Source organism: Mya arenaria, chromosome 15 (assembly GCF_026914265.1).
Source record: "Mya arenaria isolate MELC-2E11 chromosome 15, ASM2691426v1".
Classification (NCBI taxonomy): Eukaryota; Metazoa; Mollusca; class Bivalvia; order Myida; family Myidae; genus Mya; species Mya arenaria.
This window is the reverse complement of record NC_069136.1, coordinates 35,198,461-35,216,841: the sequence shown is the minus strand read 5'-3', so window position 1 is coordinate 35,216,841 and position 18,381 is coordinate 35,198,461. Positions and strand designations below refer to the sequence as shown.

The 18,381-nt window shown below is 34.3% G+C and overlaps 1 protein-coding gene across 1 annotated transcript; it reads left to right on the top strand.

Moving 5' to 3' along the window:
- The first annotated feature begins 1,561 nt into the window (after positions 1–1,561).
- Positions 1,562–8,644, top strand: LOC128218737 (fucolectin-like). The gene is made up of 7 exons (XM_052926422.1): positions 1,562–1,703; positions 2,291–2,367; positions 2,646–2,717; positions 3,833–3,956; positions 4,405–4,629; positions 5,277–5,426; positions 8,529–8,644. Exons 1-7 carry the CDS (start codon positions 1,637–1,639, stop codon positions 8,606–8,608), a joined length of 795 nt encoding a protein of 264 aa, XP_052782382.1. The 5' UTR covers positions 1,562–1,636; the 3' UTR covers positions 8,609–8,644.
- Positions 8,645–18,381: the final 9,737 nt, after the last annotated feature.

The window sequence follows — 18,381 nt, the reverse complement described above, 5'->3', positions numbered from 1 at the left end:
GTTTAACACGCAAAACTACTCGACCCTATCCAAGATTCGATGTATTGTTGATTTGAGGCAACTGCTTCCATTAAAAAATAATTGCGTTATTGTAATCAGGAAGTGAATGTAAATTAATATCTTTTTCCAATACATTTCTTTTTTGAAATCATAATTACAATACGCCAATAAGACATTATTGATAGGGTAGTCTTGAACACTGTGTAACAAAAACACATAATTCATAATCATTTTGAAAAAGAAATGTTTGAAAGCAAACGAAAATTCAACTTATTATATAAACTGTTCCTTCATTCAATGCATTTAACTCCTGGTTACACCAAACAGTGCTCGTTTGTTTTATCATACAAAAGAATGTGCATGTACCTAAAAAATTAAAGATACATTTACTTCTGAAATTATTTGTTTTTTGGCCGTCTCCATCCCCTTTGCATTGAGGAATGTCTTTCGTGAATGGCCATTTTCCTTCCCCGTGCTAGCTGTAATAGTCAGGTATTGTCGTTAATGTATTTTGGATTTTTGGCCATCCCGCCTAATTTGTATTGATGAATAACCTTCCCGAAGGACCATCTCCATTTCCTATGTGTGTTGTAAAGTTAAGTTATTATCGTTTAATACATGTGCACGTTCCTTATAACTAAAAAATGATAAACAAAATGCTTTTATTTCTGGCCATTCCCGCCAAATTTGTATTATTGGATAACCTTATGGACGGGCCACCTTCAGTTCCTATGTGTGTTGAAATATTCAGTAATTATCGTTTAATGCATTTGCAAATGAAAATTTAGAATGTTATAATTCCTATTCAAATTCGTATTGATAATTTACCTTCATGAATGGACGGCTTCATTCCCTATGTGTGTTGCAATAGTTAGTTATTACCGTTAATGTATTTGCACATTCTTCAAACCTAAAAAATAAATGATTTTAAAATAATTTTATTTCTAAGTCCTCTCCTTCCAATTTGTTTTGTTGGATTGCCATTTTCATTTCCTACTTCAGCTATTTGTGCTAAAGTCAGTTATTATCGTAAATAGATATTCAAGTTCCTCAGTTATTTTCTTAATTAACTATGTGTGCTGAAAGAAGCAGTTATTGCCGTAAATGTATTCATTCCATTTCGTAGTGCATAAAAAGAACGATAGGCAACACATTTATAAATAATCAGCTAGCTCACGTGTTACATATGATATGTAACCTAAAATCTGTAAAACTGTTTTAGCGACGAACTAATGATTAAGTTTTTGTTGAACTGCTATGTATATGTAAATAATAACCATTTACCATTCCTCAATGATAACCAGTACTAACTACTGACGGAGTTCCGAGTAGAGATCGAACCCGCGACCCTCTGACCCAGAGTGCTAAACGATCGGCTATCGCTAAACATATCAACTGTTTGTTTTTGTTTCCTGGATTAAGGGAGTATATATGTATGATTATTGCAAATTTAGTCTTATCGTAACAGCTCTTTCACGTTGACAGAGTAGGCGTGCATCTATATACAACTTTCTTATCTTATTGCTATCAATTAGTAACAGGTCAGTCGAAACTACGTAGACTGAATAACACATAATTATACATAATTTATTCGGTTTTAGAAACATAATATTAATACAAACAACCTTAGATAGTCATGATTGTTGTTGTTTTAATGAATGTTATGTTCGCGCTAGCTGGGATGCAGAATGCATACGGCCAAGGTATGTAACACATCTATGTTTACAAAAGAAACAACTTTCGGTTCTAATTATCTGTCATTCAGTTACCAATGACCCATTGATATAATACATCAACGAAACGAATGTTTTAGTTTATACGTTATATATTTAACAAAGATTGTGAAGAAAGCTATGATAGCTTATACTAAGTCATTCTCGTATATAATACGGACCGCTGACGTCATAAAATTGTTAAGTGTAGCTTTCAATTTTTAACAAAGGCGAAAATGGTCGTTCATATTTGCATTGTTTAATAAAACACACCGAATTGAACGCGCTTTAGAATATTAAGCTTTGGCCAAAAGGAACCCCTAAGGTGAATGGACCTCGGCTAACGATTTGGTCGTTTTATATACTTTCGGTGGGTGACTGACCGGTCCTCATATGAGCCTCAGTGCTGTGTATTATTAATTAAAACTTTAGCGCTGTGACCAACTCCTGTTATGACTAATCACTTCTTTCAAGATTTTCCAATTTAGAGAACAAAATCAACCTATCAGGGCTTTTTTTATATTCAGAACAAATAGTGTTAGACAATTCTAATACAAACTGCAAAACATATATTGCAGGGCCTATATGTTTCTCGTGCGAACGAACGGAAAATCCCGAAGATTGCCGATCGTCGCTGACATGTGGCCCGGAGCAGGTACTCATAGATTCAGAGATATCTTGTTTAAACTTCATTTTTCAAAATGAGCTATATGTTAATTATTCATGAACATTTTATAGAGACAATTCATGAATCCCATTATTAATAGCAAGTTTATGTTTCTGTTTAATTGCACAATTACGATAAATAACGATCAAAGTCTCTTAAAAATCTCAAGCCCATTTCGAAACAAAATATCAATTTACTAAAACGTCATTAAGATTGTCTTTTGGGGTAAAAGGTTTTTTTTCCTATGTTAAACTTTGTGTTTCTAGGCGTGCAGCGTACAACAGTTGTCAGCAGCACACGGTGATGTGTTTTTCTGGTCTGGTTGTGAGGATTATGAGGTAACAATATGCACATCAACAATATAAATAGATGATAACACGACGGTATAACTGTTATCTGATAGCATTTACGTGCAAGCATATTGCTCTGGTCAATCCAAGCCCATGAGCAGATATGTGACGCATTGACCCAAGTATACCTATTCTAGCAGATCGAGGCATATCATGCTCGCGGCGGTTATTCCGCTTTGATATACTGCGACATTGAAGCGCCATTTCACAGAACATGCGACTATTATTAAAAATGTATATTTCCTTTCTTAACAAATTTCATTTCTTTATTGGATTTACTATTTTTTATTTTTTTATGATATTTAAAAAAAGTTTACATGTCGTTCTACGTTTCAATAAGCTGTAGTGAAGAAATTATAACATTTAAAGCAATGATGGTTTGGTAAGCCATTTGGCTGTGTGTAAATCTGTCTTTGTTTTATTGCACTAAATCACCAAGCCTTTACTTCACATGTAACAATTAAATAACGTTGGAGTAGGAATTGTTGTAAAAATCATGTAAATAAGTCCGAGGGTTAAACTACTTCGAGAAAGTAGGTCATAAGGCAGACTGGTGAAACATACTGAAGATGTATGTATGTATGTATGTATTTCTTTAGACCTTGCGGTCAAGGATAACCCGTGAAAGTGCAAGCACTTATTTCCAACGGAGTTCTTTGTTTTTGCTGAAGGGACAGCACAATGAAGAGACAGTGGTGGGATACAAGGAAGTCCGGGTGCGATACCCTAGCTCTTTTTCGAAGAGACCCCTTGGTTCTTTTACGTGCTCGGTGTAATGCACCGATACACGGGGTACAACTTTCCTGGGTTAAACCAGTACTGAGTACACCACTTTTCCAAGCACTACCCTTTAAATGCCGAGCGCCAGGCAAGGGAGCTACTTGTACCAATGTTTAACGTATTTTGGTATGACGCGGCCAGGGATCGAACCCACGACCTCCCGCTCCGTAGGCGGACGCTTAACCACTAGGCCACGGATACGGTGATATGATAAGATATGTATAGTCCCATTTTGTTTGCATTCAAACAAAGGATAAAAAACTGTTTGAACATTAAAATGTGAGTTTTTAACATTTTTAAGTATGCTAACATTGTCCCTCCAGATCTGCGAAACTTTGTCGGACCAGGTTGGGTCTGCCACTATAATCGGGCGGCGACAGGTGTCCATCAGCCATCAACGGTGTCTCTACTGCTGCTCTACAGATCTGTGCAACCAAAACTGCACGTGTAAGTAAGAGAATAAAAAAAGTACACGAATTCAATTCACTTAACCTGCAACTTCTAAACAGACTTCTTTTCGTTCGTCACTTTCACCGAACGGTTAAAGGCGGCAATCAGCCAACCACGGTACGTTAAGGTACGCTAATTTATTACACAAAATACATGGCTCAATCAAATGTATTCGGATGGTAATTGATATGGTTTGTCAATCTGCATGTCTGCATACAAGTTAAATGGCATCTCATTACGAAACTATTTAAATGTATCTGAAACTGTCGTAGCGAATATTGGCATTATTAGCACCAAATCCTTCCTTTATCACACGCCTGATGTAAGCAGTACTTGCATACGTTAGTAAACTATCTGCAAAGCATTTGTGACCTGCGTTAGATACGTCTGTTCGGTAAACTGCATAGATGTGGTCTGAATATAACTTGAATACCTATTTTTAAAGCTTTTGTGAACCTTGCATTACATCGCCCTGCCTACCAGAGCTCCGTAAGCTGGAATGGAACTGCAGATCTTGCTGTAGACGGTGACACCACTAAAAACTACTACACAGGCAAATCCTGTACACACAATGCGGGCGAAAACTATCCCTGGTGGGCGGTGGATCTGGGAAAGGACTTCCATATCACGAAAGTTAAAATACATGAACGGGACGATGCAGGAGCTGACGGTAATACCAGTATATCGACATAGTATCAAATAGCAATACACATGCATTTAAGTTTAAAATTCTTATGATGTCTATGCTATCAGTATAGTTTCCTTAATGGCATATATTGGTATAGTATTGTATTTTGTTCTATATTGGCTGACGGTTTTGGTCGTCAGATAAGTCATAAATCTCTATCATGTTTATACAGCTAGTGAAAGTAGTTTTTTACGGCATTGATAAAATGATCATTTACAAATAAATTTCGGGCGTTTGTTAGTTACTTTATAGCTAGGAATACAAGAGTCATAACTGATCCTTGCAGAATACATAAATAGCGCACAAATTATATGAGTTTACAGAATGTTAATTTTCTTATTTTACACCCATTTATAAATCATCGAATTGATAGCGTTTCATCACAATACCATGTAGTATATGTGTGTCTGTATCAGAGGAACTTACATACTTAATTCCTGTATATATTTGTTTTTTAATATCACACGAATAGACATAAGAAAAACCCTCATGAGGTTAAAACAAAAGCCGTTGTCAACAACTGTTACATTGTTTTCAATTTGATATCGGATGAGATTCTATTTGTTTAAGTATTCAAAATGAAATAGTTGAGCTCGACTTTATTAAGATACTTATTACCTTTGCTCCAGGTCGCAGTTTCCATCTTATTGTCCTGGTCAGCTCTGTCAACGCCACGAAACTTGACAGGAACTCGCCTCTGTTTACAAAATGTGGGGCGTACTTTGGTCACTCCAGCGAAGGCAACACTGTCACAATAGACTGTCCCAGAAATACTTCAGGTACTCCGGCGTTTCATGCATACTAATGCAAAAACACATTTATTTCATTTACCACTTGGCTAAGGATAATTATTTTATTGAATAAAACCTGGGCGGTTCAATTACCACTTGGCGAAGGATAATTATTTTATTGAATAAAACCTGGGCGGTTCAATTACCACTTGGCGAAGGATAATTATTTTATTGAATAAAGCCTGAGCGGTTCAATTACCACTTGGCGAAGGATAATTATTTTATTGAATAAAGCCTGAGCGGTTCAATTACCACTTGGCGAAGGATAATTATTTTATTGAATAAAGCCTGAGCGGTTCAATTACCACTTGGCGAAGGATAATTATTTTATTGAATAAAGCCTGGGCGGTTCAATTACCACTTGGCGAAGGATAATTATTTTATTGAATAAAGCCTGAGCGGTTCAATTACCACTTGGCGAAGGATAATTATTTTATTGAATAAAACCTGGGCGGTTCAATTACCACTTGGCTAAGGATAATTATTTTATTGAATAAAGCCTGAGCGGTTCAATTACCACTTGGCTAAGGATAATTATTTTATTGAATAAAACCTGAGCGGTTCAATTACCACTTGGCGAAGGATAATTATTTTATTGAATAAAGCCTGAGCGGTTCAATTACCACTTGGCTAAGGATAATTATTTTATTGAATAAAACCTGGGCGGTTCAATTACCACTTGGCTAAGGATAATTATTTTATTGAATAAAGCCTGAGCGGTTCAATTACCACTAGGTTCAATTACCACTTGGCGAAGGATAATTATTTTATTGAATAAAACCTGGGCGGTTCAATTACCACTTGGCAAAGGATAATTATTTTATTGAATAAAGCCTGAGCGGTTCAATTACCACTTGGCGAAGGATAATTATTTTATTGAATAAAGCCTGAGCGGTTCAATTACCACTTGGCGAAGGATAATTATTTTATTGAATAAAGCCTGAGCGGTTCAATTACCACTTGGCGAAGGATAATTATTTTATTGAATACAACCTGGGCGGTTCAATTACCACTTGGCGAAGGATAATTATGTTATTGAATAAAACCTGGGCGGTTCAATTACCACTTGGCTAAGGATAATTATTTTATTGAATAAAGCCTGAGCGGTTCAATTACCACTTGGCGAAGGATAATTATTTTATTGAATACAACCTGGGCGGTTCTAACATTGTAGTGCAAACTGCAATTATCTGTAACTATCGTTTAATGAATTTTGACAATAATTGTAATGCACTGTCATCGACCTGTTGCGAGTATGTATTGGATTTTTTAATTTTGATAATGATCAGTTTCAATCATAGGCGCAAAAGCAAACCACTTTAGTAAGATTACAAAGACAACATTTAAATATTCGTTCATTTTAAAAGCGAAAGCGATATTTAAACCCACCGCACACACCGATTCAATACAAAAAACACAGACTGCATAAATATTGAAGCAAAAAAATCAACGAATGCTACCGCCTTGTAAATTTCAGTGACAAAAGAGTTGATGTTTGACGTTAAGACGAAATCGAACATTTATTAAACAAGACATTTTAATGCGATTGTAATCTTTATTTGGTGTATTGTGATGTTATGCTTTTTCTTGTCGAACGTCTGTTATGCCTCGAACATTGTACACATATACAGGGTCACCGTGTCCATGTTGTTTTAATTGTACATGTATTATAAAACTGGTTTTCTCAATGGTCTATTTAAGAAATATTACACACCACTGAGGGTCATATGACATTATAAGGACCGGCCAGTCAGCCACCAAAGGTGTATGGACCGAGGCGTTAGCAGAGGTCCATTCACCTTCGGGGGCTGACTGACCGGTCCTTATAATGCCATATGGCCCGAAGTGGTGTGTTATATTTCTTATATTATACCGAGCACTTTTCATTACAAGACAATATTTTTAAAGCGATTTAAATATGTTTTATTTAACAAACCTGATAATGTTTACTTGCGACAAATTTTCGCCGTTGTGAAAATAGCAAGCCTCACTAACCAATCGTATGACGTCAGCGGTCCATATTACATTTTTGGCGAGGCAGTGATATACGGACCGATCGAGATTATATATATAAAGAAGGGACAAATTTATGAGAGTTGTAATATTTTTATATATAGAATGGGAGCTTCATTGAGGCCAGTATTATCTTTCGGTTAAAACTGCATGAACGACTTATGTGAGCAAGAGTAATCGTAAACTAGCGTTAAAACTCCCGTTCAAACGCAGTGACCTCATCATACTTTGATAGTTATAATGATACACGTGTTTTTTGTCTGTACTGTTTGTACGTGGTGTGTATCTCATTCAGTGTTTGTAAGCCATTTGCCTTGTGTTTTTAAATACAGATTATGGCCAATGTTTAGCTTCTTGTTTACTCATAATGTTTTATATATCATAAAGCAAAATATTTTATAAAATACCTCCACATAAAGACATCACCGGCAAACCAGAGCAACAGTGCTAATTCATCCAATAAACAACAACAAAATCACACATACATTCATCAAAACGACTCATCTTAACAAAGATTACACACATACAAATATGTAATTTACTATATCAGACAACAACGACAAAAACGTGATAAATCTTACCTTGTTTCGAATTTCGTGAACTTGCATTGCAATATAAAGATCAAAACCGAAAGTAAAAGGCAAATGAGAAGATTGATAAGAACGCACCTGTTATTAATTTAAAACCATGACAAATAAATATGAAATGATTTATTACGGGGGTCCACATTCACTAACGCCGTCAGGGTTGGATCCATGAATTTTCGTTAGAGGTCGAGTACCGTACACTGTAAACAATCTTTTGACATCCGCCCCTCCCTCAGAACCGAAATTCAAAACACCTTAAATGTTTGTGTTTACTTTTCCCTGCAACATAACAATTTCTAGGCTAACATTTGATACATTTTAAGCGTATTATGTTATAACTTTTTCCCAATATTGACATAAGGATGATAATCGAGACTTTAAACAACAAATCTTGATTCGTTATAGAATGAATTAAAAAATAAAGTTTTGTTCTCAGACTCAATACGTAAGTAAACATGGACACTCTTTAAATTTTTGCTATATATTGCAGGTCGCTGGATCAGGGTGCAGCAGAATGACCCACATTTTGAGTACATGCATCTCTGTGAAGTGGAAGTGTTTGGATTTTAGAATTTTGTTTGAAATAAAATTACGGTAACTAACAAAGTGAACTGTTCGTTTTCGTTTCTAGCTCAATTGTTACCGCTTTGATATAATATTTACAAGTGCGTACATTTTACAAATATAGCCCTCAACATAGTTTAAGAACCGCATGCTGTTATGGGACTCCATTTTGAATAAGGTTTACAGCAATGAAATGCATTGCAATTATGTAGGAGTACATGCATTCATACCTACCAGCTTATCGCTTATCAGAGTTTAACGTTCAGGTACTCCAAATGTTACAATTTGGACCATATAGAAAGGGTGTAAGTCATTTCAAAATGTTCTGTGAAGCTACAGAAATGCGTTCAAATACAATTTATTTGGAAAAGATGATGACCTAAAATGTATTAAAGAATAAAAATGTTCTTATTGTTTGAATGGTACAGGTCAAGAAGGTACTTGTTGCAATGCAACATGGTGATTGAAACAGAACAACGCATAACTTCATTACAATAAAAGAAATATATAGCCCTGAAGCATATTATAAACACGAGAAAAAAGAAATATTCAGAGAACTTGATTCGAAAAAGAATAACTGCAGAATTTGAAGACTTTATGGCGGATTTTGCAAAGAAAAAGGAATCAGCATTTTAAAACTGCATATAAGGATAATTGTTTAAATGCAGATATGGTAGAATTTCGAGATTGTCTTAATGACGTCCATTCTGTTTATGGCTGACTTTTTATTAAATTCCGTCTTTTGTAAATGGGAGATTACCGGTTTGGCAACAAATACATACTGTTAAGCTATCTTAACTTGTCCTTGAGTAAGACAATATTGGTAGATGGAAGCAGTGCTGGTTTAAATGCCGCTACGAGACAGGGATCGATATAAGACTGTACTGAGTAACTAAAATACCCTCTTCGTCGATTTACAAATTTCACCGACTTTATTTTTATTTCATATACTAACAAAGCTCAGCCAAATGAAGTTGGTAAAGCGGTGTTCTAAATATGTGTGTAGGGGATCAAATACGAAGGTGTTACTTAAGACGTGTTTCTGTAGTTTTTTCATATAGATATTGACTTCAACAAAAGTATTTTAGCTACATACCGTACACTTATTTACACGCACTGGCTGTGTACTTACTCGTGATGTAAACACTTATATCAAACTTTCAATTCGGCAACTCTCGTTTCCGATATCCACATTGGAATTATACATGTTTCTTAAAAAAATAAAGTCAAAGGTGGTTTTTCGATATTAATTGGGTTTCTTAGCACTGTCTTGGTCGATAAGCTCATTTTTCAATTCAAACGATCTGGAAATGGTACAAGGAACATAGTTATTGTTAAATTGATATAAATGTAAAGAATATGGTATGGCTGACTTAGCATTTGTTTTTGTTTTTGTTCAGCATAACGCAGACTACTTAAAGACGTACGTGACATATTATCATTTGAGATAATACGTCTGTAGCGTTTAGCCTGGCTATATGAAATGCCACGTTTGAATGACATAGGCTGAGAAGAGGAAAAATCTAAGTATAAATGCATATTATTTGACTTACAAGTTAATCTGTTATAATATAACCAGTACCGCCTTTAGATATCGTATATCTAAAATAAGAATCTTTTTCCAGTTTGATAATTCTGATGGAAGACTCTCCATAAAAAAAGATTTAAAACATAGTATATTCGCTAAATGAACGGTTACAATCTTGTTATCAGTTATGAATAATTTCCACAAATGCATTATCTAGTTAAGTAGTTTAAGGTTTATCAGTCAAAATCTATGATGGTTATACATGTGTATTTTGAATAAGAGTGCCACTACAAGGTCCATGTCGGCTTTCTTAAAACGAGGTAACTTTCCTTGCTAGATAGTGGTTGCACGCAAACACCTCTCCTGTAGGGTAACCAATTCACATTTGGACATTACTCAATACCTTTACTGGGTATTCCCAAAAACTGAAATATTAGGTCATCAAAGAATTTAACATAACGAAAAATAGAATTTTAATATTTATTAAAATCAAACAAAATCAATATAGTTTGATAAAAAACAATACTGTGCAGAGGGACGTTAAGACTTAACACATGTTTGCATGGGGAAAGACTTCGATATTTATTTTGGCACATGTTGAAGCAGTGTGGCACACACAAACGCATACAAACAATTTTCTTTTAAAGCAAATTTTCTACATAAATACTTTAACAACAATGAAAAGCTCGAACATACTGTTCCATTCTGTCTAAATGTTACTGGCCCCTCCGGTACATGCCCTGATCAAACCTGTATACTACCAGGCGTCAACAATAACTAATTGCAAAGTTTCAAAGTGTCTTAATTGCGCCTCTTAATTCTTACTAACGGTGATACAGATTTGATCATATATCCTTCATAGAAATGACAGCCGCCCACGAAAAACACCCGGTGGATGAAACGTGTTACCGTAGCGATGCACGTAGGGCTTAACTAAAACAGATAACCCCTAATTCATTCCTCAGAATATAGGAACTACGGAATCTATCCGGACATGCATGCATATATAAACACATATCAAACATGTATACAAACATCCTTTTTTCGAATTTGAATGAAATCGATGTTTTCTGTTAAAAGTCAAGACTAGAACTGATTTGCCCGCCAATATAAAAGGGTGTATACAGCATGTATCTTAAAGAACATGCACAATAACTTACTGTTAAACTGACAATGAAAGAATGTCACATCACAATTAGAAGGATACATCAATGCATGGTTGAACCATCAACATAAGAACGTCACATCGATATAAGAATGTCACATCAATATAAGAACGTCACATCGATATAAGAATGTCACATCAACACCTTAATGTCACATCCATATAAGAATGTCACATCAATATACCAATGTAACATAAACATTGAAATGTCACATCAATATAAGAATTAACAAAACATTAGAATGTCACATGAACTTTAGAATGTCGAATCAACATATGAAAGTCACTTCAGTATAAGAATGTAACATAACAATTATAATGTCCCATAAGTATAAGGTTGTCACGTAAATGTGAATGTCTTATCGATCGACACAAGGCCGAAAAATAGAGCATCAATGTATTGAATATTTCATTTTTCATTGTGTTTCCCGTGAAAAGGCCTGATCCAGTTTTAAATTAGCAATCAAGCCATTGTGTCATCAGTGAGGTGTTACCAATTGTGTCATCACTAAGTAGTCACCCATGATCAAAAGTTCTTAATGGAAGTCAGGTACGTGCCGCCTTCGGGCTGAAATTGTATATCAATCATGATTATGCATCTTGATGACAAAATCATTATCCTTTAACATAACAAGATCATCACCAACATCATCGTTTTAACCATCTTCATTATAATTTTAAGTATTAACTTTAATATCAATTAAAGTCTATATTTTTGTTGTACGAACGCCATTCGAACGAACTAGGGTGCTATTGCAATTATGACATTTTCATTAAAAATGCCTTTATTTAAGTTCTAAAATTCAATAAAGCAATGTTTTGATCCATTCGTACCATTGCAAATGCCGCTGATGGAGCATCGATCAGGTTGTAAGAGGTATCACGTCGAGTTGCAAGTAGGGACACTTCCGATTCCCTCGACACTGAAATTTTGAACCACATATGGGTCAAGTGAGGGTTAAGTTAAAAATCATCATCATGATTAAAAATAAAGTCAATCAAGGGTAATATTTTGTATTTAGAATAATATGGAATTAAGTAATCTTATTGGTAGATAGCCGAGTACAACTGTTAAGAATGAAATTTATTTAATGAACGTCAATTCATATTTTAGTAAAAACCCAAAGTTTCTAAGTCGATAACATGGAGTCAACTGAATGAAGAATACAAAAGTTATTTGTGAAAATCCCAACTTCCTTAAAAATTAACACTGTACCCAAAACATAAACCCAAGGTCCAAAGTCTATCAGGGGTCAATTTGTATTTAGTATAATATTGAGGTATGTAACCTAATTCTGTGATGGTTCTGAACAACGCTGTAAAGTATGAACTCTGACAACAACGCTTAAACGATAAGTATAGCCCTCCTTGTTCTTCGAAAGGTCAAACTAGAAACAATACGATCATTTTGCAAGACCGAATTGACAATCAAAAACACTAGTATCCCCTGTACAGTGACTGTTAGCATTTTTCATCACTACTACAATTGACAATGTATAACCGAATCATTATTAGCATGATATCATTTATTTCAAACTCGAGTTGTATACACAATGCTCACCTGCTCCTGTCTAAGTATCATACGTGATATGTCATCCAAAGCTTAATGCAAGGGGCATCGATTCCAAACCGGATAGTGGGGCACATGCTGAAACATTAAACAAACGCAGTCACTTATATTATAAAACGCTAAATGTATAATTTTTATCAAGTTTCATCATCAAATAAACAAATGTTAACCATATGAAGTACATACCAGTCTAAAATAAACCACAATCAAACTAATACAAACTAAGCTCCTCCAATGTGCAATATTAAGTTACTATATATAAACACGAGAAAATGAAATAAGCATTTTCTGCTACTCGAGTTCGGTTAAAGAAATCTTGGGAAAGGATGCTGGCACCTTTTAGCATTTTCACTGTAAGATTTCTAAAACCAACAGAAAATGCCTCTTTCAATTTTCGTGTATTGGGGAAAAAAGAATCATTTATTCGAAAAATCATTGATTATTTAATAAAATAATTGATTTAATAAGAACTTATAAAAATATAATCCATATATTTTAATTAATTCAGCATAAGGCTATGAAATATAAAGTGACATACTTAGTGAAAACATTCTTTCAAGATGAATTGTTAAAAAACAAACAATGCTGAGCAAAATAGTGCAAACAAAAACTTAAACAAAAGGTGAGCAAAATAATACATATCTTTGTTGATGAAGTTGTCCACATAATCTTACGCAAACCTGACTGCAACTGAAGCCGCATTACGCCTCTTCGCCAACGCCTCTGCAAAGAGCATCTCTTCCGGTTGGATGGTTGGCCACTTCATGTACCTTGGACGCTGTAACATTGATATGTATATATGCAAACCGAGGCAGTAACTTATTTCAATAAGTAACTGCATATATATATAATGAGCAAGTATAATAATTAAATAAACAATTGTTAAACATGTGAATTAAAGTAGTTATAAACAAATATCATTCGAAATGAATTAAATTATGTTCATTAAACAAATATATTAATATGAATTAAATCAGTTTTATATTGTTTTTCACTCATATTTCATGAGCCTTTCCTACCAGTTTAATTAATAACCACGTTAAGACTTATACAAATAAAGACCCACCAATGTGAAACATTTTATATAAAATAAAATATTATATTTTGACATACACGAAAATGACATAAGCATATTCTGTTACATGGGTTCGGTAAAAGAAATCTTGGGAAAGGATGCTGGCACCTTTTAGCATTTTCACTGTAAGATTTCCAAAACCAACAGAAAATGCCTCTTTAATTTTCAGGTATTTGGAAAAAAGAATATTAATTCGAAGGATCATTGATGTATTTAATAAAATAATTGATGTGATAAGAACCTTTAAAAATGGTATCCATATATTTTGATTAATTCCTCTTAAGGCTATGAAATATTAAGTGACTTACTAAGTGAAAACATTCTTTTAAGATGAATTGTTTAAAAACAATGCTGATCGAAAAAGTGCAAACAAAAACTTATACAAAAAAGTAAGCAAAATAATACATATCTTTGTTGATGAAGTTGTCCTCATAATCTTACGCAAACCTGACTACCACTGTAGTTGCATTACGCCTCTTCGCCAACTCCACTGCAAAGGACATCTCTTCCGGTTGGATGGTTGGCCACTGCAGGTACGGTGGACGCTGTAACATTGAACAGATGCTGTTACTTATTGCAATAGTTGCAAACAAGTATAATTTACAATCAAATAAATGAGGTACGGTGGACGCGTTAACATTGAATGGATGCAGTTATTTATTTCAATAGTTGCAAACAAGTATAATTTACAATCAAATAAATGAGGTACGGTGGACGCGTTTACATTGAATGGATGCAGTTATTTATTTCAATAATTGCAAACAAGTATAATTTACAATCAAATAAATGAGCCTTGCAAGTTGTAAGGTAATTAAGATAAGGTCAACGTTTTAGAAAACGTGTTAAGGTCCTAAGAATTAGTACATGTAGTACCATGCAAAAAAATCTGAACTAGTCTCAAGTGAGTTTGTGGATTGATTAAATACATCTAGAATGTTAGTAAGTTTTTTTTCCAGAATACTATTTTACAAAACGCGGAAATAAAGATTCCTTTATTCAACCAAAGAAAACTATTCAACACATCAAAACTACAAGTGCATTTCTTAAAACAAAAGATGGAAATGTACAGAGATACAAAAAAAGTATATAACCATGTGCAAATTATATGTAAATATTTTAAACGATTGTTACACCTTATCAATGATACACTGCTCACCTGGTACAGCCCAGCCATCATCAGTGAGTTGTCGCCCATAGCCATCTGGTCACCTTGCCAACTCCACTGCAAGGGTCATCACTTCCGGTTGGACAATTCCGGTACCATGGACACTGAAAGTGATGAACCATTGAACTGATGCAGTATTTTATTAAAAAAAGGTTTACTAAAAAAATAGTGTAATGAAATAAAAATCTTCATATTTTTCTTAAAGCAACAGAAAAAGCCTGTTGGCAATTCTTGTTATTCTATAATTTAATTAATTATTAATACGAACACTATATAAAACTGATTTTAAATACATCTGGACAGAGCACTCATATATAAAATCGTTCGACAGAAAAATGTAAATAAAGCTGACATTCTTGTAAATATTTCGCTATTTAACTGTTTAGCTAGTACCTTTTGAACGATCCAATGTCCTGAACGATTTGTTTCACAATCAGCAAGTGAAAGAAAACCGAAAACTCAATATAAACAGTTCCGCATAAACCAACACAATAATAAATCTAAGCACAACCTAAAAGAAATACCTGGAAACAGACAAGATTTTCCTCATGGCAGCCACTATAAGAATTTCTCTTTAGTTTGCTTTCCCACTTCAACTGACCAAGGTAAAGCTAACACATGTATATATTTGCAAGGTTGACCACATATGACTCCGTTCACTCAAACCTAATTGTACACATGTCCAGGGGCTACAGTACATTGTTTGAATACAATATAATCCTTCCACCGTCTATTTTTGTTAGGATATTAGAGTGGTTGCTGTCCTGGCACTGATTAGATGAATTATGTTAATATAGCGTGTAGTGGAGCGAAGTTAAAGTATGCATTTATTTTGTTTAAAACAGGTCACAAGTCTTTTATTGGCCTATCAGCATTTTGCCTTTAGTCGATTACACAAAATAAATATTGATATGGTCAAGACACATACGTACATACGCAAAATAATTTATAGCATCTGATATAAATGATTAAATTTAACTAAGCTAGGCCAGTTTGATTAAATTCCATGTTTTCTACGTATATCACGCTAAGTGGAACAACCTAGTAGAAACTGAAATTCTGACTCAAAATAATTTTGTGGACATAATTTACATTTACGTTCTGTCCTTATTCCACTGAAGACTTGTCGACGGATCTACCTCGTCTCGAGAGCGGTCTAAGTAATAAATACAGTATGAGTTTTTTCCACGAAATAACGAGTAACTGTATCTTACTTATACGACAATAAGTGTATTGCATACATTAATGAGGAAATAAATGCATTAATGAATAAATACAGTTTATAAATTGATAAATAGAAATATTTTTCCGAAAGATAAACATTAGATTATTATTATAGCCTTACTAAATACAATGTAATGGCTAGTGGGGTTACTCGGAATTCTCGTGCACGATCCGCCTACAAGCGTTAGAAGACAGATTTCAATGGCTCTTTTGGGGGTATAGTCGTATAACTGCAAAAATCAATGATGCATGTAACATCGATGCGCTAACCCGTATATTTACAGACTATCTTTGCAATAAACGTAATAAATATTTTACATGTGCCAATCGTACTATTTTTAGTCAAGGCGATGCAAATAAAAAAAAATTGAGTGATAACGCTGGCAATACTTGACTTTGGCCATTAGAGCTAGAAACTACAATTGAATTAGCTATCATATAATATCATTTTTCATTATTTGTGTATTTATTAATTATTGATATGTGTATATGATGTGTATATGCTTAAATCAAAATAAAATTATCTTATCTTTATCTTTATATCCCTAATACATTGTATGTAACATATACTAAAAAGGAAAAGGAATCATCTGTCAGAACAAAATGTCTGATTTGGATGTTGTTGTTTTACGATTCATGTTTCGTTTTACGGTACGGTTATCTTAGGCTACCTTTATGAATACACTACGATACTGAAGATTGCAGCAAGATGCACCACACGAATACAATTTAGAAACAAAGAGTGTCTATCCTTGCTTATTTCTTTAGCAAAGTTTCGGACATAGTCGTAGGTGGCAACGGCGTATACAAACGGCATTTAGCGCTTGTAGAAACGTAATGGTAAGCCTTAAAGGCTGTGCCATAAATCGTCTAGATGGTCATTGTTCACATGTCATGATTTTCGGGACGAACTTGAACGAAATCGTGAGAGTAAGAGCTATGCTAAACAAAGAACACTTTTTATTGACTGATTACTAATTATTAAGTATTAACATTACGAATTATGCCGTACTGTTGTTTAAGTCAGTTTCATGGTTTCTGTTTGAAAGCTGGTTGAAGGTTGCCTTTAATAGAAGCAATTTGCATCAACTCAACTCAACTCAGCTTATCTTTATTTCCACCACACGTGATGATATTCATATTATATACAAATGGTAATTAATAATGACAATACTGTACAAAATAAGCAGATTAGCGTTTCACTTTGGCAATGAATACAATTTTACAATGCAAAAGGCATTATACCTCTTACATGTTTTAAACACAGCTTTATGTCTTAGACATTGATACACTTATATATAAACATTAACTATCGCCTCAAGAACTGTTTGCGAGTCAGCTGGTAGTCAGGAACTATGAGTTCTACGCCAAGAAGTGCGAGAAAAAAACGTTTCTCCGTCCATTAATGCTAGTTCTTGGGCAAGGTTGACGTCAAGTTCTGTGACGCCAGCGACGAAACACACGACCTATCCCGTTCATGTACGCTGCATTCATATAAGCTGTGTATTTCTGCGTTATTAACGTCTTTATCACAGTTGTAGCATCGTTGAAGACAGTTCGTCGGTATTTTGCATCAATGCTTAGCAATTAACTTTGGATGTGTTTGAAATAGTTCGTGTCAAAAATACAATACAATGTTGCTTTGGAAACATTTGGGTGTAACACTTTAAAAAGTCTAAAATCTTCGTTCGACATAGTTCTATCTGCCCACAGCAAGGTTTCTTTAGAACGTACGAGACAGTTCACAGTAGTTTTCCATTGATGTCTCGATGGTATTTGTTCAGGGTGTATTAATAATTAAGTTATGAAGTCCAAAGGCACATACCATTTTACAGATGTCAGGTATAAAACCTAAAGTTACATTCTCATCTTGGACGTTCTGAAAGTATCACTTAAAAATATACTTTTACTAGTACTTTTAGAGTCGAAACATAAAAATAGATGTAAAAACAACAATTTTCTGATTTTAACCGACGAACATTACTTGTTAAGTCCCAGTATGGACTCACACATATCCGGCCCAAATATCACGAAAATACTTAAGTCAAATCT